The 26,195-nt window shown below is 46.8% G+C and overlaps 1 protein-coding gene and 1 long non-coding RNA gene across 2 annotated transcripts; one reads left to right on the top strand and one right to left on the bottom strand.

The window, feature by feature from the left end:
* The first annotated feature begins 118 nt into the window (after positions 1–118).
* On the top strand, positions 119–24,389 carry HMOX1 (heme oxygenase 1). Its single transcript, XM_044986609.1, has 6 exons — positions 119–237; positions 17,195–17,405; positions 17,748–17,868; positions 20,146–20,637; positions 21,310–21,418; positions 23,650–24,389. The coding sequence occupies exons 2-6, from the start codon at positions 17,374–17,376 to the stop codon at positions 23,784–23,786; spliced, it is 891 nt and encodes a 296-aa protein (XP_044842544.1). The 5' UTR covers positions 119–237; positions 17,195–17,373; the 3' UTR covers positions 23,787–24,389.
* LOC123348916 lies at positions 9,095–23,756 on the bottom strand. Its single transcript, XR_006573283.1, has 3 exons — positions 21,481–23,756; positions 16,575–16,682; positions 9,095–15,467 (listed from the first exon to the last, which is right to left on the bottom strand). It is a non-coding gene; the product is annotated as an uncharacterized LOC123348916 (long non-coding RNA).
* Positions 24,390–26,195: the final 1,806 nt, after the last annotated feature.

The following is a 26,195-nucleotide window of genomic DNA, read 5'->3' as shown; positions in this document are numbered from 1 at the left end:
GAGCCCAAGTCTGCAAAGGCCAAGCCTGCTGAGATCTGGATAGACATTCACCTACCTGTGGACACCCAGGAGATGTCAGAACTGTCTGGAGCTTCACAGGCTGGAGACCCTGGAGAAGCAGAGACCATGCTGCCAGAAGACAGGGTAGGAAGTAGCCCAGAGGGACTAGCCCTTGATCCAGTTGTAGGACCAGGAACTAAATCAGCATGTTTTGGTTGGATCCCTGCTGATCTGGTGGTAAGTACACTCACTGCTGATAGGGCCCTGGACAGGGACCTGGTGGAGTAGGGAAAGCCTGGTTCCCCTACTCTGCCCACCACACCCCATGTGGTGGCCCATCCCCCACTAGCCATTGGGACACCCAGCCCTGTGAGGGAAGGCAGCTGTATTGAATCTGGCCACTAGGCTGCACAGTCCTGTGCGGGAGGGCAGCTGTATTGAATCTGGCCACTAGGCTGCACAGTCCTGTGCGGGAGGGCAGCTGTATTGACTCTGGCTCCTGAGAGTACTGCCCTGAGAGTAAGGGTGGTCACACTCAGCTGTGGGGCTATAATGCCCTTCTCCCCACCCCAAAGGGGGATGGGGTATACTTCTCTGCAACATGCTCACTTTGGAAAAATAAGGGACATTGTTTTCTGATGTGAAATTAAAATCAGTTCTGATTTCCTCCAAGGCAGTATCCTGTGTTAAATACTTGATGCCTTGTAAAAGGCTGACATATTACTGGTGAGCTCTTTTACACCTTGTTGGCTTATATATTGTATAACATCCAGCTTTACTCCTGAGGGCATTCTGCGCCAAAAAAATTAAAATTCTGCACACACTATTTTAAAATTCTGCAAAAGTCTATAAATTTTATTTGACAAATAAATGTGGAGGCTTGAGCATGGCATTGGGGAGCATAGGTCACTGGCTGCACAGAAGTGGGAAATCACTGTGCAGCTCCCCCCACACAGCCAGGACATGGACTCAGTGGTAAGGCTGCATCCAATCCTGACACAGTGCAAGGACTGTGAAACACCCCAGGGCCCTGCTCCTCCATGCCAGGTGTATTAGGTGTGGGCAGGCAGGCTCAGCAAGGCAGGATCCAAGTGCGGAGGGACTTAATGTGGGGTGATCCAGGTGTGGGTTGAGAAGGTTCTTTGGGGCAATCTGGGTGCAGGCAGCTCAGTGGGGGATCTGGGTGAAGAGGGGATCTGGATGCACAGAGGCTTGTTGGGGGGTTCTGGGTGCGATGGTAATGGGACTCTCCATGGGGGTCCAGGTGAAGGTGGTTGGGGCTCAGCAGGAGGGGGTCTATGTGTAGAGGGGATAGAGCTTGGCATGGGGGTCTGGAGGTGGGAGGCTCAGCAGGGGGTTTAGATGCTAGGGAAGTGGGGCTTGGCTGGGTGGAGATCTGTGTGCAGGTGGCTCGTCAGGGTGGTCCAGGTGCAGGGTGAGGCGTGGCGGGAGGGTCTGGGTATGAGGGGGTCTGGATGCATGGAGGTTGGGCAGATGGGGGAGCAGCTCCCTGTACAGGGATCCCTCCCCCTGCAGCTGAGGTGCAGGAACCGGGGGGAAGGGGGAATTCTGGGGGTGGGTCTGACCCAGCCCCGGATGCTGTTTAGGGGAAGTCCCATCCTCCCCTGCCCGGACTAGCTGCTGAGCCTGGTGCAGGGTAGGAGCCATCAGCAGGGTTTTTCCCAGCCCTGCTTCCTGCCCCACAGTGATTTACCTTTCTGCAAGCTGCCCTGGGCACCCAAAACATACTGTTGGGAAGGGTCATTTGACAGCTCTTGTGGCTGCCCTTTCAGAGTCATTTTTCTGCAGAAAAGCAAAGAAATCTGCAGGGGACATAAATTCTGCACATGCACAGTTGAGCAGAATTCACCCAAGAGTTAAAGTTCAACTTGTATAAATTAACAACTGAACTTGAATTCCTTCTAGACTATTCACATTGCAAGTTTGTGCCATGTGTCATTTGAATGGGAATTTACCTTGTGTTTTCAATAGTCTTGGATTTAACCTATGACCTTGTTGACCCAAGGTATTAACCTCTGTGGGAGCAAACCATGCTGCTTGTTGATTTAGTAAAAATTGTATTAAGTTAGAAGGATAAACTACATTAGCAGAATTGTTCATTTTTCATATTTTACTTGCTTCCACTGACTATATCCATTTATTCGCTGGGGAGCTTCATTGCTATTAACCAGATAAGATCCAAGTGACAGTACAAGGCAGAAGAGAAGAGAATTTTTATTTCTGTAGTACCCATTGCCAACCTGCAGAGTGTGCCAGTGGACAGAGTCTTTTCTGGGAGAGTATCCAGCCAACAAACCTTTTTCCAGTACCTGGGAATCCCCTGCTCTCAACCTCGTATCCTGCAGCAGGTGCTACATGGTGCTGCTCCCGGAAGCACAGGTGGCTGCCTTGCTATGGTAACAGGCAACAAGGCTAGAAGAAAAGCTGTATATTACCACCAGCCAAGGGAAATGGAGATGTACCTCTCCACCTGCCAAGGCACGAGTGTGGGACACAATGTGTGACAAAGGCCCAGAACATGGGACACACATACTGTAATTAACCTCCTGGCTCCTCATTGGGCACAGGGCAACATCCAGCCAGGCGCCATAATTCCACTTTCCAACAGCGATGGCACATCAGCCTAAGCAAGTGAGGCCCAGCCTAACCAAAGAATTCAGAAGCTAATTCCCCAAAGCTACATTTGTGTGTGTGCAAGCTCAAATCAGGATACAGGGAATAGTGCCTCAGGAAGCTGACTTGTTACCATGGCAACTTACCACACCCTGGAGTCAGCTTATGAGGGTGTTGCTGTGGTAACAATGGCTTGGTGAAGCTGGGGCAGAACTGCAGCAGTTAAGGCCAGTTCTGACAGCAGGGCTGCAGGGTGCTCCCTGCACATCTGAGGGGCCCAAGGCACCAGGGCATAAATTGCACAAGAGGCTGCAGTCATCCTGGCCTAGCAGAGCAGAGACCCTGAGCCAGGACTGCAAGGAGGAGGACCTATATTGGAACTTGTGAGACTGTGTGATATGTGCCTCACCTTCCAAAAATCATAGACTATCAGGGTTGGAAGGGACCTCAGGGGGTCATCTAGTCCAACCCCCTGCTCAAAGCAGGACCAATCCCCAACTAAATCATCCCAGCCAGGGCTTTGTCAAGCCAGGCCTTAAAAACCTCTAAGGAAGGAGATTCCACCACCTCCCTAGGTAACTCATTCCAGTGTTTCACCACCGTCCTAGTGAAAGTTTTTCCTAATATCCAACCTAAACCACCTCCACTGCAACTTGAGACCATTAGTCCTTGTTCTGTTATCTGCTACCACTGAGAACAGTCTAGAGCCATCCTCTTTGGAACCCCCTTTCAGGTAGTTGAAAGCAGCTATCAAATCCCCCCTCATTCTTCTCTTCTGCAGACTAAACAATCCCAGTTCCCTCGGCCTCTCCTCATAAGTCATGTGCTTCAGCCCCCTAATCATTTTTGTTGCCCTCCGCTGGACTCTTTCCAATTTTTCCACATCCTTCTTGTAGTGTGGGGTCCAAAACTGGACACAGTACTCCAGATGAGGCCTCCTCAATGTTGAATAGAGGGGAATGATCACATCCCTCGTTCTGCTGGCAATGCCCCTACTTATACAGCCCAAAATGCCATTAGCCTTCTTGGCAACAAGGGCACACTGTTGACTCGTATCCAGCTTCTCGTCCACTGTAACCCCTAGGTCCTTTTCTGCAGAACTGTTGCCTAGCCATTTGGTCCCTAGTCTGTAGCACTGCATGGGATTCTTCTGTTCTAAGTGCAGGACTCTGCACTTGTCCTTGTTGAACCTCATCAGATTTCTTTTGGCTCAATCCTCTAATTTCTCTAGGTCCCTCTGTATCCTATCCCTACCCTCCAGCATATCTACCACTCCTCCCAGTTTAGTCTCATCTACAAACTTGCTGAGGGTGCAGTCCACGCCATCCTCCAGATCATTAATGAAGATATTGAACAAAACCGGCCCCAGGACCGACCCTTGGGGCACTCCATTTGATACCGGCTGCCAACTAGACATGGAGCCATTGATCACTACCTGTTAAGCCCGACGACCTAGCCAGCTTTCTGTCCACCTTATAGTCCATTCATCCAGCCCATACTTCTTTAACTTGCCAGCAATAATATTGTGGGAGACCGTAGCAAAAACTTTGCTAAAGTCAAGGAATAACACATCCACTGCTTTCCCCTCATCCACAGAGCCAGTTATCTCATCATAGAAGGCAATTAGGTTAGTCAGGCATGACTTGCCCTTGGTGAATCCATGCTGACTGTTCCTGATCACTTTCCTCTCCTCTAAGTGCTTCAGAATTGATTCCTTGAGGACCTGCTCCATGATTTTTCCAGGGACTGAGGTGCGGCTGACTGGCCTGTAGTTCCCCAGATCCTCCTCCTTCCCTTTTGTAACGATGGGATCTACATTAGCCTTTTTCCAGTCATCTGGGACCTTCCCTGATCGCCATGAGTTTTCAAAGATAATGGCCAATGGCTCTGCAATCACATCCGCCAACTCCTTTAGTACCATCAGATGCAGCACATCCCGCCCCACGGACTTGTGCTCGTCCAGCTTAAAAAGTCACCAGCTGCTAGGGTTGCCAACTTTCTAATCCCTGAAAACCGAACACCCCTTCCCCCACTTTTTCCTCTGAGGCCCTGCCCTCTGCCCCACCTGTTTTTTCTCCCCCTCTCCACCTGTTGCTCACTCATTTCCCCCATCCCCCGGGACTCGCATGTCACCTGCAGAGCTGGGATGGGAGGAGCTGACACAAAGCCCGCCTTCTTGCCCAATCAGGGCACAGCAGGACATGGCAGGGGGCAGTCCCCAGAGCGAGGGGCTGGTGTGAGGAAATCAGGGCACAGCAGAGTGCGGGGGGGGGTCCCTGGAGCAAGGGGCTGGAGTGGGGAAATTTGGGCACAGAGGGTGGGAGGGGTCCTTGGAGTGAGGGGCTGGGGAAATCAGGGTAGGTGGGGCAGACAGGTGACACTCTCCCCCAACCCCCCCAAGATGGCACTGGTACCTCCAAGTTCTCTCCATCAGGCTGGGGGGCAGGAAAAGAAGCAGCTGCTAAGCAGAACAGCTCCCCCAGGCGGCTGCAGCAGCAGCAGCTGCTCCTCCTCCCACCCCCTGGTGGCAGAAGCTGGTTAGTGCAGGTAACTGGACTTCTAGCGTCCAGTCAGCTGTGCTGACCATATGCTGCCAGTTTCCCTTTTCGACTGGAAGTTCTGGTTGAAAACTGAATACCTGGCAACCCTAACAGCTGCTACTGCCCCCAAACCAGAGGTCAGAGGGTACCTGGCCCAGGAGGGAGGCTAGTCCCTACCTGTCCTGCCTTAGACCTGCAGCACTGCCAACCAGACTTTGGTCATCGCCAACCAGGCTGTTAAGAGCCGCCAGGGTCCCTTTTTGACTGGGCGTTCCAGTCAAAAACCAGATGCCTGGCAACCTTATTAGCACTAGTCATGACAGTAACTGGGAGCTGTCTGCAAACAAGGAGCTGTGTGGATGGGCCTGAAGGAGACTAACAGGTGCTGGACAAAAGGACTGGACTCTGGCCAAGGGATTTGCTAGCCAGTCCATGAGTGCTGTCAAATGGGTGGCCTGGGGCAAGAATCCCTGGCACTCTATGTGAGGAGCCTTATTTTCATAGCCCTGGACTTGACTGACCCTAGGAGCTATGGGGGGCACCTGCTGTGTGTGATGTCTTATTCCCTTTTGTAAGCAACTTTAAAGCAGTTGTGCCTAGGGTACCTACCTGGTTTCTGGGAGCCCTAGTAAAGCAACCCTTTATCTTTCTTCTGAATCCACTGAGGGCTACAGCCCAAAGGGTCTATTGCTCTGACTTGCTCCAAGCAGACCTGCACACTACCAAGCCTCTAGGGGGCAGGTGTGTCTCAGTACTTGTAGTGAATTTCTGCACTGGGTTATTTACAATATTACTCCTGAAGGAAACAGAAGCTGCTATGGTTTCAGTTCCTTTAATGTCAATGATGCTATCCATAGCCTTAGCTCCAGGATGGTTTATTTCTGATGTAAATAACTTCCTCAAATAAGTGATGGGAGCACCAAATCTGTGTGGAGTGTGGAGTGTAGGGGACTTTCGAATTAAAATGAGGGATATCGGTGAGCTGTGTGCATAGATCATATGAACTACAGTGGCCTAGCTGTAAAAGGAGGAAGGCAGAATGGGAAAATTGTAGGGGAGAGGCAGAGAGGGAAAGCCAAAATTATAACAGGAAGGGAGAAAAGACACCGAAAAGGAAGAGTGAGGAAAATATACCAAAAATGGGAGAGGATTGTAACTGCACTGAGGCTTGGGGCAAGAAGATTCAAGGAGCACACAGGCCAATTGACCACAAGGGGGTACTCTAGCCAAAAAATGGGGGTTGGAAGCCCGTATTGTAACTGGGAGGAAAGACAGGCCCATCTACTAAGTGCTTCACAGATTGCAGGAATGGATGGAGGATTGGATGATCAACATAACTCCTTCCACCAAAAATAAATTCCAATAGGCCCTCGCTATTCCTGATAAAAGAACAAGACAAAAATTCTATCATGACCACCTTTCGCAGGAGGCACTAGCTTCTGACCAAACACTGTGCAGGTGAAGTATTTGGTCTCTTTGGATTGAAAAAGGTAAGACTACGATTGCAATCATTTGGGTAACCTATGAAAAGGGGATATGCCTCAGCCTAAATCCCAGTTGAGTTTTGATAACCTGCATGTCTTTGGTTTTTGTTGTTTTTTTTCACCTTTTCCAAGTTGGTCCCTTTTTGGTTGTAGGTTGTTCATTCAGCAGATGCCTGAATCACCGCTCTAGACTGTCCGCTGAAATAGAATTCTGGGTTAAGTGACTGGTCTGAGCTACTGGGAAAGAGCACTTGTTGCTTAGCCATGTATCCCCCTGCTGAAGCTTCACCAATGATGGCTGAAATATTGTGAGGAAAAGCTAATCTGTGCCATGTCAGGTTGGAATGATCTGCCTAGAATAGTAGCAGCCTCATGAGGGAGTCTCCACAGACCACGGGCTGACATCTGTAGACATTGCTTTTGAGTGGAGGTTGGTAGGAGGAAGACTTTGAAGATACTACAAAGGACCTTTGGACTTTGAGGGTACTTCAAAAAAAAATCCTTGCACCATAGCCTGTCCATTAGACACCTGGGTATTATACTGCTCTGACTTAGGAAATCAGGGGTAGGGAGCAAGGGGCCCTGCATTCCCATCCCAGCACTTCCTCTTTACCATCTGTCCTTTGCTTTACACAATCTTGTAAACAGGAGGCAACTTCTGATTCTGCTTCTCTCTGCGAGCATCTGATTGGATTCACTTCCTTTTTCTGACTCCTAGGTTATTCAGAGTCACAGAGCCAGAAAAGAGAGGGAGAAGATCTGTTTATTTCGGTCAAAAAGTTCTTCCTACACTGGTGTCTTTGGGAGTAATCCCTCTTCTGCTGCATTTCTGAAGGGTTGCTCTTTCCGTGTCTCTCCAGCTCTTAAAGTTCCTTCTGTCTCTGCTTGACAGTCCAGCTCATTATGGCCTGCTTTTTAGAAGTGCTGAGCCCTCACAAAGCCCATGGAAATCAACAGGAGCTGCTGGTGTTCAGCACCTTTGAAAATCAGGCTGTTAGTATCTAAAGGTCTGGAAGTTCATGTTAATGCTAGTCACAGCTAAAGAAATTCTTTCTTTGAGGGTAGAGCTCCTGCTTTTGTGTAGGGATCCATCAGGCCTGTTCAATAGCAAGGGGTGCATTACCTCGCTCTGCCTTTGGTTCTTTCCAGTAGGCACAGAATCGGGTGGTATTTCAGATACAGAGATTTCTCTTAGTTGTAAATGCAAGTTAGAGATTCTACCCTTGAGCTCTCCACACCCACCAGACATTGGATATTCATGGTGCTGGTTTTTGGACATCTTTTTGAGATTATGAAAGCCCCACTTTTAAGAGTAGGTGGTCATGCTCCATGCTTTTTGCCCTTATTCCAACTAGAATTTTGTCCAGCATGGAGATTTGGGGGGGTGGTACAGACATTGGGGTAAGTTGTGATGACTTCTCACAGCTGGCCTATTATTGGAGATTGGGAGAGGGCAAGGTGCTAAGAGTAAAATCTCTCTTGACATATGTTGATTGGTGCAGCTGCCCATCTTGACTCTCTTCTCCCCCTTTTTTTTTTTTCTTTTTTCAGGAAGGGGAAGAGGGAAATTTATTGAGAGAAGTGTTGGGAAGCAATTCTGGCTATATTAAGAGTCTCTTAAAATTTCTGAGACCAAAGTCAATCCAGTTTTAGGCTTGGGGTTTGGTATGGAGACACTGGTAGATGCAAGTTAGAGACATGCATCTGACGAAGTGAGTATTCACCCCCGAAAGCTCATGCTCCAATACATCTGTTAGTGTATAAAGTGCCACAGAACTCTTTGCTGCTTTTACTGGTAGATAACCTTCTGATGGCAGGGCTGTCCCAGGGAATGATCTTTGACTCTGCAACTCATTTCCCAGCCTTGATCTGAAAGAACCCAGATTTGCATCTCCAAGACCTGTTTGTTTTCCCAGGCTATCCCAGCAGGGAAGCTTTGATTGGGGTATGAGGTGACTTGAGGGGGAGGATACTGTTTGGCAGTGTGTTGGGGTGAGCTCCTTTTCTTGGATACTATCCACATGGAATATCTATCTGTGTTTGTAAAAACTTGTGGGAGTGCTGTAGACGTGTCAATCCCAGGAGACTGGAGAGACAAGGTGGGGGAGGTAATATCTGTTATTGGACCAACTTCTGCTGGTGACAGAAACAAACTTTCGAGCAGCACAGAGCTCTTCTTCAGGTCAAGTTTGTAAAGATTGTGAGGCAGCTAGAGCAGTGGTTCTCAAACTTTTGTACTGGTGACCGCTTTCACATCGCAAGCCTCTGAATGTGACCCCCCCTATAAATTAAACACTTCTATATTTATAGATATAGATATATATTTAACACCATTATAAATGCTGGAGGCAAAGTGGGGTTTGGGGTAGAGGCTGACAGCTCGTGACCCCCCCATGTAATAACCTCCTGACCCCCTGAGGGGTCCCAACCCCCAGTTTGAGAACCTGAGCTAGACTTTAAGAGAGGCACTCTGAAACTCCCAGCCTTTATGTATAAGGGAACAAGGGGAGTAAAGTGCTATCTCAATTCAACAGGATTTGAACATCCCTTAGGCCCCTGTGACAATCCCAGTCCAAGTAAATAAAGCCAGGGCCTTCTAAGAGTAGCAGCTCCAGCTCTCACATTCTTGAGGCTCCGATTCCAAGGACTGCTTTTGCTTCTAGAACCACCTGTCACCTTTACTTCACGTTTGTGAGCACACATACCCTGGTAGCGCTGTCTTTCCAAGACCTCTGCCTCAGCTCCAACTGGTATAGAACTGTGCTGGGTCTTGCACTGATGAGGGTCCAGGGAGAGGAGTCAACTATTCACAGCTTACACTGCACTCTTGCTATTCCAGTAGTATCATAATGGAACCCCTTGTTAGATTAGTCAGTCCATCCCTTGCTAGTGCAGGGCCGTTCCCTACAGAGCATTTTCTAGTGCTTGATCTAGACTAGCTTTACAAGTCCCAAGCAAGAGGGTTTTCCTTTGGAAACTATTCCACAGCCTCACTGACACACTCAATGCCCAGGATTTTTTTCCCCCTATTGGTCTCAATTTTCCTTTTCTTAATCTTCTCCTATTGTTTGTAGTCTATCCACCACCCCAAATAAGAATTTAAATAATTGGAATTAACAACCATCAAGTAATTATAAGCTATTGTCATGCCCTCCCCTTAGTCATTGCTCAGCTGAACTAGTTATATTTATGTCTATTATTCTTTCCACCTGAGTCACTCCCTCCAGTCCCCAATTAGCATTGGTACATTTCTCTGAACTCCCTTCAATTTAGAGAGACAAGATGGGTGAGGTACTATCTTTTTTTGGGCCAATTTCTGATGGTGAGAGAGACACACTTTTGAGCCACACAGAGCTCTTCTTTGGGGCAGGAAAGGTACTCCCAGCATCACAGCAAAGTGCAAGGCAGAACAGATAGTTTAGCATACGTAGTTAGCACACGTCATAAGGGACCATTTAAGATAGTGGCCCGTTAATACCTCTGCAGTCATAGGACAAAAAGGGGGGTTAGTAGATTACAGATTATTGTAATAAGCTATAAATCCACTGTTTGTTCAGTCCATGATTTTTAGTGTCTAGCAGAGTTATAAATTTACACTCCCGGGCTCATCTTTTGAAAGTGTTGTGCAGGTTTCCTTCGAGGATGAGGACTGCTGGTGAGATATAGAGATGGTTTTGTGGAAAGTGTTTACCCACAAGTGATAGGATGGTTTTGTCTTATCATTTTTCTGCATGAGTTCATTTGAAAGTTCAGTAATTTTCATCACCCACATTTGTTCCTGGGGCATTTGATGCACTGGCTGAGGTACACCACATGTTGTGATAGGCATGTGTAGAATCCATGGATCTTGAAAGGTGTGTTGTGGTGGGTGTTGGTCATTGTAGCAGTGGCAGGTATTGCATGTATTGTTCTGGTGCTGGTTTGAGTTGGTGTGTCTTGGTTTGTGGGGAGCTTGCTTCTGATTATGAGCTTCAAAAGGTTGGAGGGGTGTTTGAAGGCTAGAAGTGGGGGTTATGGGGCTGTCGTTTCAGAATGGGGTCCCCATCGAGTATGGGTTGTAGTTGTTTGATACCCTGTGTGGGTTCCAGTGTAGGGTAGTATCTGACAACCAAGGGTGTTTGGTCACAGGGGATTTTATTTCTGTATTGAAGCAGGTTCTCTCAGGGTAATTGGGTGGCCCATTCTATGATGCAATCTACTTCTCTGGCAGAATGTCCTTGTTTGAAGGTAGTTTTTATTAAGGTATATATCCTGGACTTTCTCCTCAAAGCCTGTTCTATGGTATGTAAGTGTCTGGCTGTAGATAACTGATTTCTTGGTGTGTTGGGGGTGGTTATGGGATCCATAAAGGTAGGTGTGGTGATCTGTGGGTTTCTAATATATGGTTGTCTGTAGGGTTCCATTGTTGAAGCTGATTTGTGGTGTCCAGGAAGTTGATGCTAGTGTGGGAGTTGTTGAGAGTATAGTAGACAGTGATCATTGTGTGATGCTGGAGAACATGGTGAGAGAGTTTTGCCATCCAGAGAATGGAGGCAACTGTATCTTAGATTTATCTGTAGCACCAATAAGTGCAGTATCTAAGCGCTGCTGTCCCTGGAATTTTTAGGCCTTAAACTCTGTTTAACAGTGAGACACTCTAGTAAGTCTTTTGGGGGAAGCTGGGGCAAATTCAAAGATCTCTGAGATCTTCCTCTGGCTGATCACTGAATAATATAGTATGTTCTTGATGGCTTTCTGCCTTTCTAGTCTGTAGTAATATTAATTAGTTATTAGTATTTAATCAACAAAGCACTTTACAGATATGAACTCAGCCTGGCAAAATGACTCCTGTCTGCTTGCCCATGGGCAAATATTTTTAATACACAAGTAAAATAAAATTTCTGGCCTCTACCACACACTTCCTCAGTGGCCTTAGGCAAGTCACTTAATCTTGTTGTGCCTCAGTTCCCATGTCTAAAATAAGACTTCCTTTGCCTCAAGGGCACAGACTGCATTTACTATGCATTTATACAGCACTGAACCCAGTAATAATAATCCCGTGTGCTTCTCTACCATGAATCTCAAAGTGCTTTACAAACAAGGGTGGTATCATTCTCATTTCTCAGATGGGGAAACTGAGGCACGGGGAGCAATGAAGTGATTTGTCAAGTCACCCAGCAGGGCAGTAATAGAGCCAGGAATAGAAGGTCTGGGGCCCCCTTGGGGGCTGCGAGCAGATTTCAGGAGGTCCATCAAGCAGGGGCAGAATTTAGGGTGACCAGACAGCAAATGTGAAAAATCGAGATGGGGTGGGAGGTAATAGGACCTATAAAAGAAAAAGACCCCAAAGTCAGGACTGTCCCTATAAAATCGGGGCATCTGGTCACCCTACCAGCATTAGACTCACTGGGGCTTAGGCTTCGGCTTCAGCCCCAAGTGGTGGGTTTCTGCCCTAAGTAGTGTAGCTTCATGGGGGGTGCCTGTGGCATGGGGCAAGTGCCCTGCTTGCTACCCCTTAACACTGGACCTGGCTTTTATATGCAGACTTACAGCTGTTGTGACACAGGTGGACCATAGAGTTTTAATAGGATGTTGGGATGGGGGTGACTCAGAAAGAAAAAGGTTGAGAACCCCTGGTCAAGAGGGTAGGGAAGGCAGGTGGTGACAGATTTGTTTTTAAATGTTTCTTCTAAAAACTTGTTTAGACTTTATGTGGTGCTCTTTTGGTGGGGAGGAAATTTCTGATTTGCCTCTTTTCACGATCTTCTGCCACTTGTGAAGGTGAACAAAATAGTATTTTATTTAGCTGGTCTTCCCCCTGAACTGCTGGTAACTTGGGAGCTGTGCATCAGTCAGAAAATCCATCTGTTTTGTGAACTCCGACCACAGAACAGCAAACTCCGAAAATGCACGCAGCACAGGAGACAAGTTGTCTGGATTATGCTGACTAACCTTTCAAGGGCCTCAAATCATGTGCTTGGCTCCTCATTTTGCTGAGTCACTGTAGTGTTTGTTTGCCTCTCCAGATTGCTGTGTCAAGTTTCAGTCCAGGGGCTTTTTTTGCTAAGTCATGGCAGGTCAGAGGCCCATGCGAGGCTGTGTATTAATCAAGCAGTTTCCTGTTCTCCGGCCTGAGATTGCAGCTGCTGCAGTTGGCTCCACTCCAATTTTGGAAACAATCAGACCTCAGAATTATCTGGAAATACGTCTAAGCCTTAAATCCAGGGAACCCCTAATTACTGCTTCAGGGGCAAGGGCAGATGAGTGAAAGATCCTCTGAGCTGGAAGAAAATGGGAGCTTTGGTAAAGTGGAACTTGATTTCTAATTCCTGCTGGATCCCTTAATCTGAGAAAGATACACAACACACCAGACAGATTTACCGGTTTGTGTATGAGGTTTTCAAATGCTGCTGTTCATGCTTAGGCCCCAGTCCTACAAACACTTATGCACATCTTTCACTTAAGACACCTGAGTAGCCTTGTTGATTCAAAGGGACAACACAGTTAAATGCTAAGGCTTTGCGCTGTGGAATTGGGTCATTACCTTAGTTTTTTTGTGGGTTGACTATGTGAGTTTCTGTGTTCTCTCTCTTCTGCGGCCCCCACCCCCAGCCAGGTGTACTTGTGAAGGTATAGCGGACTGGAGGGCATGTGCAGCCAAAAACTACTAATGCACAACCTAGATAGTTGATCAGCGCAGTGCGCATGCTGCACAGCTTATCAGTAATGGGCACTCCCATTCCAGTATGTGCTCCAAGGGGCCTGTCAGTGCTGTATGTGCCCTAAGGACTTTAACCGTACTACGTGCTCCCATCAAACTCTCTCCAGCATCTGTTGATACTTTGTACTCCCATTGTGTGCTCTACCAATATCCTAGAGCTCATTGGATAAAAGCATATGTCCTGGGGAGTTTTTCTGTTTATCGGCTCTCGTCACAGCCCCTGGCACATGTTCATGTTCTGTGTGTGCTCAGCAGATCTGCCAGTACTCTGAGCTCTTGGAACATTAGGAACAATTAACTGTACTGTGAACTTCTGTCAGGCTTGGAGCATTAGCCCTGGGAATTCACCTGGACCTTGTTGTTCTGTCACCTTTGGAATGTTTCTTTTAGAAGTTCATCTGTGCTATGTTCTCCATGTGATCTTGAAGCAAGTTGTTCTAGGAATTCATCTATAGTATGTGCTGTCATCTTGTTTGGAGCATTTGTCCATGGAGTTTCTGTACTGTGTGAATCCATTACACGTACGTGTGTGTATATAAAAAATAAACTTAAGAATTCATCCATACTGTATGCGCACCCATCACCTAGAGGTATGCTTCTGTAGGAATTCAGTTGCACTGCGTGTGCACCCATCACCTTAGAAATGTGCATCATAGGAATTCAGCCATACTGTGTGCACATGCCTGTCACCGCACAGCCCTCATGCTAGGAGGGCACGTCCCAGGAATTTTCAGTACTATGCACGCTGACTTCTGAACTGTGATTTCAGACTTTACATTTGACTGTTAAATGACTGCCTACATCTGCACCTTACCTGTATTGATTGTAGGTTTGGCCATCCTGCCCCTGGTAAACATCCATGAATCCACAGTGAATAAAATTCTCACTCTGGTAATTGCCAGCTAAGGTGTGGGGTTGCTATAACCCTGGTCTCCAGATGAGTCACATTTCTGGTTTGCTGGGGAAGCTTTTAGGCTCCATAAAGCTCCTGTCACCTCCATTAAATCTTTTTAACTGAATATTAACTGCTTTCTTTCTGTTACACTACAGGCTACCACCAGGCTGCATTCTGCTGTGTCAGTCTGGCAAACATAGCTAATTCTCTGTTTACATGGCAGTGGTAACTTTTCCTGAGGAATGTGTTCTCTCCGGAGCCCAGCCTCTGGCATTATTCACTGCTGCCGCAGCAGGGACAGCACATCTCACAGAGAAGTGAAACTTTTTTTAGAATGTGTGATTTCATGTGCTGTAGCTGGCAATATAACTTCTACTTGCAGAATCTGCTGTCAATTCTATACATGGCCAAATGCTCCTTAATTTCTCCTTCCCCATCCCATTTACTGGTCAGTAATTCTTTATCAACTGCTAAACCATCTGACTTCTTGGTGTAATTTGCTCATCCACTAGGATTCATAGATTTTTAAGCTCAAAAACAATCATTGTGAGCATCTAGTCTGACTTTCTACCAGTCCATAGAATTTTACCAAGTGATCCCTGTATCAACAACAATAACTCGCAATTGAACAAAAGCATATCTCTTAGAAAGAGACTCCATCCTGATTAAAGATTTCAAATGATGGAGAATCCACTACTTCTCTTGCTACATAGCTCTGATGGTTAATTAATCCTTGGTATTAAAAAAAAGAATGAGCACCTCATTTCCTGTTTGTATCTTTTAAAGCTTCAGTGTCCGGGCATTGGAATTGCTTCCTCCTGTGATTCTGACCTTTTTGGATGTTTAACTCAGAATAGGAAGAGAGGCGCCATTCTCAAATCTGTGCCAACACACTGGCACACTCAACCCCCTGTCTCTTCCACAACATGTCACATTGGCAGCATGGCAGAAGTGACAGAATCTCTCCCAACAGCAGTGGAGGAGATCAGTGATGCCCAAGTCCTGCCACGGAAAAGACTTAATTTTCAGATAGTTCCCCAAATATCCTGATGTACATCATCTCTTTAGATATCCATAGGCATGCAACAAGGCTGGGGGTGGGGGTGCATGTGGAAGGAAGGGGCTCTCCCTCTGCCAGAGTTATAGGTCTGATTTCTTGCATCCTCCATCTCTTATCAGGACTCTTTGAAGGGTCATGTGGAACTTTCAGGTCTCTGAGGACAATGAGAGAGAAATAGTCACTTTAAGGACACCACCTTTCCACCCTCCATGAGGTGGATCTCTGAAGAAGGATCCCGTATGTGCTGACCCACATATTAGCGGTCACCCTTCAGGACCCCTATGTCACAAGCATATTTTAGGCCTCATGATGTCAAGTCATGACATGAGGATGCAACATGATTTCACAACTCAAATGTGAGACAGTTATTTTATCCTGCAGGATAAATGCAGAAGAATAGCAGTACCCCAAATGCCATGACACGTGAGGTGTGGGGGAGGAAGGGAACTAGAGACGATGCAGAAATGTTCTCGAGTGTTCCCATTGCTTTAAGAGAAAAAGGGAAGGCAGGAACCCCAGCTGAGTCAGCAGCAGAAGTGCTGTGTAATCTTTCCTGAACGCTCAGCCTCCTAACTCCAAATGTCTGACTGAGGCGAAAACAACAAATCCTGCCAGCCAGCTTCTATATCACAGTATCGGCGTGGTCCCCAGTCAGTGTTATAAGGCCTGGCCAGAGGTCTGGGGTGAGAGGCTCACACCACAGTGCCCTCATCAGGACCTTGGTCCCATTTTTAACTGTACCCTGCCCTGTTTTCTGGTTGAAGGAGAATGTTCTGTTTGCCAAAATTAAAGCCAATCAATGCATTTTCCACATCGAGCTCCACCCTAGCAGGCTGAGCTTCTAACCCACCTAAAGCCTGAAGAGAACTCCATTTTGGCCCTGTGAGTTCCTAATTGTTCACCAGTTACGACAGCAGAGGGGCAGGTACCAGCCAACTACTGCCAGGAAACCAGTCTCTGGACAATCCAGTTGCTCTTTTGCCCCTAGACCCAGGTTAGATTAACTGTTTGCACTTGAAGGTCTCTGCAGACCTCCACCAGAGTTTCCTCTAGCCCAGGTATAGTTCACCATCCTTCAGGTCCAGGAATGCACACAATAAGCGGCGGTGCACAGAGCTCCTCTGGCCCCGGGGCCGTGCTGGAGAGAGCAAGCGAGCTGCTCCGGCTCTGGGGCTACATTAGGGCAACAGAACATGGCCCCTTCAAAAGCAGTCACATTTTTATTCCTGCACATACCCTTGTTCGGGTCCTTAGCATGTACCTTCTCTGTGCCATGTACCAAGCAGTTACACTGTGGGAACATACTACCCTTGAAGCTGCCAACCATCATTTCCAGTCCCTCCTCCTTGAAGTCTGAGCTCCATGTTATCTGAAAGAAAGTACATGTACAGATGGACTCTGAGGGCTTGTCTACACAGGGAGTTATTCTGAATAGCTAGTCCTGATTTATTCCAGACTATGAGCATTCACACAGGGAATCAGAGTGCCTTATTCTGAATTAGTTAATCCACTTCCAAAAATGGATTAAACTAATTTGGAAAAAGTCACCCTTATTCTGGAATCAGTCTCCACACAGGGAGTTAATCAGGACTAGACATTGCACTTTAAATTCACACCCTGCTTTAATCTGAATTTCCCAGTGTGACCCCCCTAAGCATTAGTGAATCCTCCCAAGCGTCCACACTGCAGCATCTTAGTTCTTAGTGCTACCAGCTGGGCAGAAAAAGGGTTAATGAACCTGGGCAAGCTGCCCAGCCTAAGGAGAAATCTTTCAACATCCTGTTGTTGAGCTTCATTGTTAAGACTGGTCAGGAGACTCCTCCCTCCCAGGGGGGAGGGCGGGCAGTGGGGAAAGTGTGTATGTTGCAACATTTACACCAGGGTCAGCTGTTTGGCTGTTCACGTGATCTGCGCCTAGTATAAAGCAGGATGCAGAAGGCAGGCTGCTTAACTCTGAAGCTTCCCAGAGCCCTGAGAGAAGAGAGGACAAAGCAGGGAAGGTGAGAGGAAGACAACAGAAGAGCAAAAAAGAGAAGGAAGGAAGGAAAGAAAGAAGAGAAATGGAAGGTTCCAAGACACGCAGCTCTGAAAGGTGAGAGCGGGGCTACAATTCAAGGGAAATTACCATAGAAAGGCATAGCATTTCTCCCCCCCCCCCCCACACACACACTCTTTGGGTTGGGATTCGGGTTGCTGCTCTCCACCTCTACTTTACTGGGAATGGGAGGATCCTTTTCCCTTCCTCCTTTCTATCTCTTTCCCCCTCTCCTTGTAGAATTTGGAATGCTGATGCTCCTTCTCTTTCCCACTCCCACCCTCACCACCCTGGGATGCTTTCTCCCCACCCCACTCGTTGGGAAAGAGCTAGCTTTCATTTTGGAGGAGGTGGTGAGATGCTTCTGACGCTGATGTCTTTTCCCCTCTGCTTTCCCAGCATGCCTGGAGACCTATCAGAAGCCCTGAAGGAAGCCACCAAAGAGGTGCATGAGCAGGCAGAGAGCACAGAGTTTATGAAGAATTTCCAGAGGGGGCAGGTGTCACTCCAGGAGTTTAAGGTATGTGCTGCTGGGATGGAAGGGGAAAACTGGGCTCTAGGGAACGTCCTGTGTCTAATTTAGAACAGCCAAGTCAGGGCTCCTGAACGGGAAAATCTTTGGGTCATGACAACATAGCATCATTGTGTCACTCACTCATGCCAGCGTCTAGCCCCAAGTAACTTCAGGGCGCTCTCAATGCCTTGCAAACTTCTGTTGCAGAATGTGGTGCAGAGCTGTGCATTTCTGGGTGGGGAGTGAAGCTACACTTAGTGGGGGTGTGCCTAGCTTTGCTGAAGCTGCATGAAAGGGCTGAAGAAATTGATTTGTGAGGGAAAGATTAAAGCAATTCAGTGCCTGTGTGTTTGTTTATAGTCAAATGATGATTGATGGAAATATAACTGTGTACAAGCATATGAAGGGTTTGAAATCTCCAAGGAGGGGGAAGAATTATTTAGAATGATCTAAGTGGGTATGCATGGAAGTAACAGAGAAAGAGACAAGGAAAATTCAGTCTGGATATTGGAAGTCATTTCCTAAAAGTGAGGTCTGCCAGGCTGTGGAATAGTCTCTGGTCCTGAAGGTTCCTAGTTGCTTCCTCTGTAATATTAGAATTATAATTTTGGTTTAGCACTGGACCTGAGGATACAACTATGCAGTTCATGGATGTGAGCAAACAGTGTCTCTCTCAAATATGCAGGAGCTAATCATTGTTCCAGTTGAATGAATAAATGCTAATTACCTTGTGGAGCCCTTTTTGCTCTGCTCGAGCAGGACCAGTTGCATGTAACTCTGTGATTTCTATGATCATACAATATCTAGGTGTAACCCTGGAGAGATAATGGGGTTCCCGACAGCTGAATCACATAATAAACAAAGCCATAAGGCAAAATAGGAGAGCCCAGTGAGCTAGAAATTCCTGAGGGCCTTGAGGATGTGACACATGGATTGTCATGCCACAGCTGTTAATTTGATCTCGTATGAGTCAATCATCCACCAATTTCTGAAACTAACTGCAGTGCTGAACTCCTGCAAATGGGGATGTGGCATTAGCTAGGCAATGAACTTCAAAGGGGGGTAGCAGTAACACCCCCCCTTCCCCCACATGTCATTTCTGAGACCAAGGGATTCAGGCTAGTTTATGAGAGGACAGTGATCTGTTGTCAGGGAGATTCAGAAGTGACTATGGGTCCCAAAAGGTAATGCTGACTGGCTGAGATTTTCAAAATCAACTGGAGGATTTAGCCATACAACTTCCACTAAAGCCTCTAGTTAGCTTTGAAAATATCTACTATTCTAGTTAAGTTTTCTTAACTTGTCATGCAATTTTCCTCTATTTTGTAACCAAGCTTCCTTAGGTTGTTACCAGACCTCTCCAGGAATTTGGCTAATGGGGGTCAATGTTTAAAATCCTTTTTATTTCTGTTGCTAACTTCCCTGTAATACAGATGACTATGTAGAAATAGCTGCTGACTGTAGTGGCAAATGTAGGAATGATTACTTTCTATTGCAGTCAGCCCTGTAGAAACAACACAGATCAGGGAGCGTGAACTGGTTTCTTTTTTGGTTTTTGTATCCGCAACAGATTTTTTAACCAAGCCTGAGCCATCTGTATCACATTGCCTTCAGATTCTGTCCGTAGTAATCCCTGAGCACCCTGATTGTAAAGACAATGGGATTGAACATATGTTAACAAAGGCAGCATTTGAGCAGCAGAATCTTCTGGTGATCATGCACAAGAAGGAAAGAGCCCAGTTTAACTGTCAAACCCCAGTTTGAAGGGCTGGCAGTTAGAAAAAGCATCTTGTAAGAGGAGAAAATGTGATATGGCAATAGAGACCCAACAAACACACAACCTCCCAATGATCTTTTCACAAAGTCCCCTTTTTCAGGGCTTGTCTACACTTACATTTTATAGCACTCTAATTTGCTGGCTCGGGGTTGTGAAAAATCACCCCCCCGAGCGTAGCAGGTTTGAGCGCTTTAAAGCACTAGTGTGGATAGGCTCCAAGCACTGGGAGCCGGGCTCCGAGCACTTGGAGCTATTCCCCTCGTGGAGGTGGATTACCAGGAGCGCTGGGAGAGCTCTCTCCCAGTACTCGCACATGACCACACTCACACTTCAAAATGCTGCTGCAGGAGCACTCCCGCGGCAGGGATTTTGAAGTTTCTAGTGTAGATGTAGCCTGATAGAATCATACAGTGTATATATGCGGATATGTTGTATTAACGTGAAGTGCATGTGAAGCTGGAAGGCAAGACCCCCTGTTGCTGACTTATTCCTTCCCATTACTGCAGATGGTTATGGCTTCTCTGTACTACATCTACTCTGCTCTGGAGGAGGAGATTGAGCGTAACAAGGATCACCCGGCCTATATCCCCGTTTACTTCCCAGCTGAACTGCACCATAAGACTGCCCTGCAAGAAGACTTGAAGTATTTCTATGGCCCATTGTGGAGGGAAGAGATCTCGTGTCCTGAGTCCACTCAGAAATATGTGAATAGGCTCCACTACGTGGGCCAGCATGAACCAGAGCTCCTGGTGGCCCATGCCTACACTCGGTACCTGGGAGACCTATCTGGCGGGCAGGTGTTGAAGAAGATTGCCCAGAAAGCTCTCCACCTACCCAGTACTGGAGAAGGACTGGAGTTCTTCACCTTTGAAGGGGTGTCCAATGCCACAAAGTTCAAGCAGCTGTACCGCTCCCGGATGAACTCCATCGAGATGGACCCAGCCACCAAGAAGAGAGTCTTGGAGGAAGCCAAGCAGGCATTCTTGCTGAATATACAGGTGAGTAACTAGCCTGCATTCCCCACTGCCTCTCCCACCTAAGGTACATCTGCTATCTCAACATAGGCAAGGTGGCATTTGTACTGATGAGCTGAAGGAAGGCTGTGGGCTGTCAGGAGTAGTGAGAGCTGTACTGAACTTTTCCTATGTGAAAATTGCTTTTATGAGCCTCCCAAGAGACTGGATACTAGAAAACTTCTTTTGCCTTTGGATCCTCTCCAGGATTTGAATGCAGGATATTCCTTTGCTGCTCTGGTTTGAACATGAGGGTTTATTTTGGGGGCAGGAATCAGTCCACATCTCTTTATCCTAGTATTTCCACATATCTGCTCCCTCCCCTACAACTCTCTTCTATACGAACACACACACACACACACCCTGCTTTCCCTCTGATCTGGAGGATGAGCATTGAGGCACAGCTTCCTATTGAACTGCCTTGGGAAAGCATTTCACACACTTCATACTATTAAACAAGCAAGGAGTATAGAGGAGTTCAAGAGAGACCCTTAGGTAGACTCCTTTCTGGAGAAGGAAAGACACACAGGATTAGTGGTTGGGCCAGATATCTATCTCTAGTTCCCAAAGTCTCTTATGGAGTAAGAAGGGGCTCAGGGAGGAGAGAAGACCACATTCCAGGTAATGCGGTAATTGTGTGTGTTTCTTGCTCTCAAGGTGTTTGAGGAACTGCAGAAATTGGTGTCCCAGTCCCATGAGAACGGTCACCCTGCACAACAGAAGCCAGAGCTTCGCACAAGAAGCACCAGTGGAGCACATGAGCATGGTAAGAACCTTCCTAAAGCCAATTTTTAGCATTTCCTTTGTTTGTTTTTTAATTCCCTTTACCTTTCCTTCCTGAGTGGTGAGAGAGAGGAGTTGGCTCCAGCTGTCCTTGAGTGTCTCTACTTCCACTCCACTAGTGTTGGCTAGTGTAGCAGAAGTGTACATGAGAAACTCCTGCTGAGAGCTTCAAAGGAGGATGGAAACCTGTGGGATCTTGTGAGCACTGCAGAAATAAAAATATGCTGTTTTTATACAGTGCTTTTCACCAGTAGGTCTCAAAGTGATATCATCATCCCCCTTTCACACATGGGGAAACTGTTAGGAAGGTTTACAATTAATGGGCCTGATTCTCTTGTTCCTCTCACTGGCTTTATACCAGTATAACTCCATTGGCTTCACTGGAGATATACTAGTGTAAGCAATAGGAGAATTCGGCCCAACTGAGACTACTTGCATGAGTGAAGGCTGCAGGATTGGGTGCAGTGTAGCACGGTAATGATTGATGCCACAGTCCTGACTGAGGAGGCACTTGCATTATAAGACCCTTGACATGAAGACCTACCCAAACTCCTGTCTTTTGGACTGAAACTTTTCGTGCTTGTTGTCAGTGAATATTTCTGGAAAGCAAGAGAATTCTTTTTCTCCTGAGTGTTGGCATAGTGCTACTGTGTGGTCCCCGCTGCATTTCCTTACTATGAAATATAGCAAAGTCAGAACTACTTGTATCACCCTGGGGCTTGAGATCTTGCAGCTGCGGTATCCAAGGGCAGCTACTTTCCCAATCAGAATTCTAGTCTAACTTTAGAGCTGAAATGGCTCCATCTACTGACAAGATGCTGCCATTGCAGGAATGACCTGGTGAGGTTCAAAGAGCTCTCTCCAGCCATTGCAAACCATGCTGTTATTGCAGGGTTAGAGTAACTATTCCATAGCAAAGGTTGCTTCCAGACTTCTTCTGGAGAAAGTGACTTATCTGAGAGTTCTCCTTGTAACCTAAGAATTTTGAAACAAGCAAGCAACATTTTCATATGGTGTTCAGTTGGGCCACCTTCATTTCAGCATAAGGAACATTACTCTCAATTTCACCCTTTTGTGTGGGTCTCTCTACACATTCAAGCATGGGGTAATTTTCACAGAAATGGCATGAAACATTTTTAATGCATCTTTTGTCATTATGGAATTTTATCTTCCTCTTCGATTGAGCGTGGCACTCTCCAAAAGCGCTCAGTGTTGGCCTTTTGAAAATCCCACCCTAAAGTGGTTGGATTTTTAAAAAATGTTTTTTAAGAGCTTACCTGCATTCTGCAACTGCTAGGAGTTGGAGGGGCCTATGTGGGAGTATTGAACCGGGGGGAGAGGCGGGGGCGTCGTCAGCCAGGAAGAGAGGGAGGCTCCATTACTCTCATGCAGGCTCTTTTGACAGCTGGCAGAGCTGCTAAGATCTGACAGAGGCGCCCTGCTTCAGCAAACCTTGTATAGTCCTATGTATAGTTTGCCCTCATGCAGACCCCAGAGGGAAGAGAGTGGACTAGGGCAGGGTACGGAGGGAGCAAGGGCTGGTTTGTGAGTCAGAGCCAAGATTGGGCCATGAAGTAGGGCTGGAGCCAGGGAATGAAGACTGGCTGGGGAAAACAAGGCTGGAGACTGTCTGAAAGGCTTGGACCCTGGGCTTTCCAGGAAGCAAGGCCAGGGAGGAGATGAAATAATCATAGGTGCTCCAGGAAAATCTTTTCACCAAGAAAGCTTTAACCAATACCCAGCTTTCGCTACACAGCGCACTGAGCTGCTCCTAGGAGGCAGCGGGAGCCTGGCATTGTGGTAAGCTTGAGATTTACCAAAAGCAAAAGGAACCAAAACACATTAAGTTACAGCAGTGGGAGGCTACCCTGCACATCTGGCCTGGAGGAAACGGATTGAGTGCACTTGCAGGGCAGTGAGGTTTTTAGACTGTACCACACACCTGGGAGGGATGTGAGGCTTTACATCACAAACCCTACTCCTCTGAACTGGTTGAAGGCACTTGACTACTGATCTTGTCTCTCTAGCCCACCTATGTGTGGTTACATCTGGTGTATCCCTCCACCATTATCCTGTGCAACTGCTCACTTTGGCCACAATTTAGTGTGCCAGAGATAACATCAGTGCATCTTTGGACACTGATATAAAACTAACAGAAGCAAACCCTTCCTAGCCTGATTCCTGCTCTTACAAATTTGATTTCTGTTGATTTAGGACCAGCCCCTGTGAAAGAAGGTGAAAAGACATCGATGAAGCACACAGACATGTTGCCTAGCACTCCACTGGTACGGTGGATTCTTGCTCTCAGCTTCCTAGTGACAACGGTTGCTGTGGGCTTGTTTGCCATGTGAACAGAAGAGACACGAGGCCTTGCCTTCCTGCCACTCCCTCCTCAAACTAACACACCTAATGCCATCCATCCTGCCCTCTACCCGGACACTCTGATCTTGGCTGTGCCACTAACACTTTTCCAATGGATTCAGAGGACTCTGCAGGCTTCGTGTGAATTCTTTCTGATCTGTGCTGAGAGCATTTCTGAGCCCACAGACTGAACTTGGCCAAAAAGCTGAGGCAGAATCAGAAAGGTCGTGACAGGCATTGCTGGGACCTGGCACCGCTTCAGACAGTTCCTGCAAAGAGCCCCAGATGTAAAGCACAGGTCTGGTAGCTTCCCTGCTGCCTGGGGAAAAAGCCTTACTGGTGCTTTGTTCACTCAGTGTTCTGTACAGCTGGCTGATGCAGCAACCATTGCTTCTGGGGAGTTATGAGGCTCCCCTCAGATTGTAGACTGTTTTATATGACACTATTAGCCTGTTTTATAGCATATTTTCCCAATCATGTCTCTGATCAATTATGTTTTGAGACAGCAGAATGCAGTTGTTGAAAATACAGTGTTGTCCTGGTGTCCTGTCTGTATAATTTATACACTAACAATAAACCTCAATGTAAGATGACTCTGCTGTGTATTTCCTGGGGTTAGTGCCTTATCTGGTCTGGGGGAGGAAGGAGGTGCCTTTTGCTGGCTCTGTTAATGCTTTGGGAGGGACTGGTTGCACGCTCAGAAAACTGACACAATGAGGCACAGAATGGGGAGTTTGCAGATCGGGGCTCTTTTCCCAGCTTTGACACCAATTCATTGTGTGACCTTAGGAAAGTCTCTTAACCTGTCTATGCCATCTAGATATAACTACACTTACCTATCTGCATAAAGCACTTTGAGATCGATGGATGAAAAGCTCTGTGTAAGAGCGAGGTACTGTTAATTTTATAAAATGTCTCTGACATAGTTGGTGAGCTAAAGCCCCTCCACATTTCCTAGGCCTGAGCCTCAGCTGTTGTCAATTGGTGCACCTCAATTGACTTCAGTGGACCTGTGCTGACTTTCACCATTCATGAGGGCCTGCCCCATCATGAATCCATTCAGTGCCTGGCTGAGAACTTTACCGTGAATTAGAAAAGCAGGTATATTTTAAAACTAAGAAGTTAAATTCCTGACGATAACACCAGACTGGCTTTTAATTATGCAGAGCTAAAAGACTGCAAGCATATAAACCGTACAACCCAGCATAGCTAACAACCAAGGCAACACCAATTATTAGTCACCAGATCTGACTTATTCAGTGAGGTGATAAAGACAGCACCATAACCAGTATTGCTACAGCAACCATTATGCAAAGGATTCTCTTTCCCCTGGCTAGCAGCTATCATAGTTGCAGGCTATATCACGTCACATTGTCATCTTATTATAAACAAACACTTGCAGAAGATGCTGTCTTTCAGGTGTGACATAAAACAGAGGTGTTGACAACCTTTGGTCATCCCTTTTCCACTGCAGGTCCCTGCCATCTTCCCAGCTGCCAGTCCCTACTGTCCACCTGCTGCTGCCTGCTCTGGTTCCCTTTCTGATCACGTGGCAGTGTACTCCTAGGTGACCTGTCTGCTAATTGCCAGATCCTGGTCAAATAGCAGTCAGAAGGCAGGTTTTGTGGGGAATAAAAATTGGGGAGGTCCTCCTGAGAAAGAGGGACCCACTTCAAACTAAAGTTTCAATCTACAAAACCCTCCTGGATACATTTACCAAGCCTGGGAAAACACCAGTTATTTGAAATTGGCTACTTTTCAAGGTTTGAAAAGTAGGAACGTTACTCATCTGACCAAATTCCAATATTTATTCGTTCACACTGGTTGCATGTTCCACTGATCAGGTTCCTGTAAGTATAAAATAATTATAATTGCACCATTAATTAAAAAAATGTTAAACAGAACATGTGCACAAGCTTCAGACAACATACTCCACCCCAATATCTCTCCCATTTCCAACTCATCCCTCCATCCAAGGACAAGCATGGGGAAACAGATAAGTCTTTGATTTTGCCCATGAAGTCACCAAATCGGAGTTCAGCTAGACATGGAGAAGGCCGTGCCATAAGCCCTTTCTATTAGTGTCAGGAGAAGGCTTGAGTCTCAAATGATCACAGCCGCTGTGGTATTGCACCAAGAGAGGTAATCCTTCAGGTAGCTTGAACCCAAATCATTTAAGGTGTTGATTTTGACCTTTTAGAGGCCTAAACTTTATCCACGAAGATCAGATGAGCAATTTACATTCTGCCTCCACCCCCAATTCCTCTGCAGTTCCACTGGCTATTCCACCCATTCTGTCCTATGCTGTTAAATTGCCTCCTTCCACCCAAGCAACATCTCCACTTCAGTGATGGGCAAATTCATTTGGAAACCAGTTTGCAGTGAACGTCTAAAGAAAC

Source organism: Mauremys mutica, chromosome 1 (assembly GCF_020497125.1).
Source record: "Mauremys mutica isolate MM-2020 ecotype Southern chromosome 1, ASM2049712v1, whole genome shotgun sequence".
Lineage (NCBI taxonomy): Eukaryota > Metazoa > Chordata > Testudines > Geoemydidae > Mauremys > Mauremys mutica.
The sequence above is the reverse complement of the archived record's forward strand: the minus strand, read 5'-3'. Positions and strand labels throughout refer to the sequence as shown.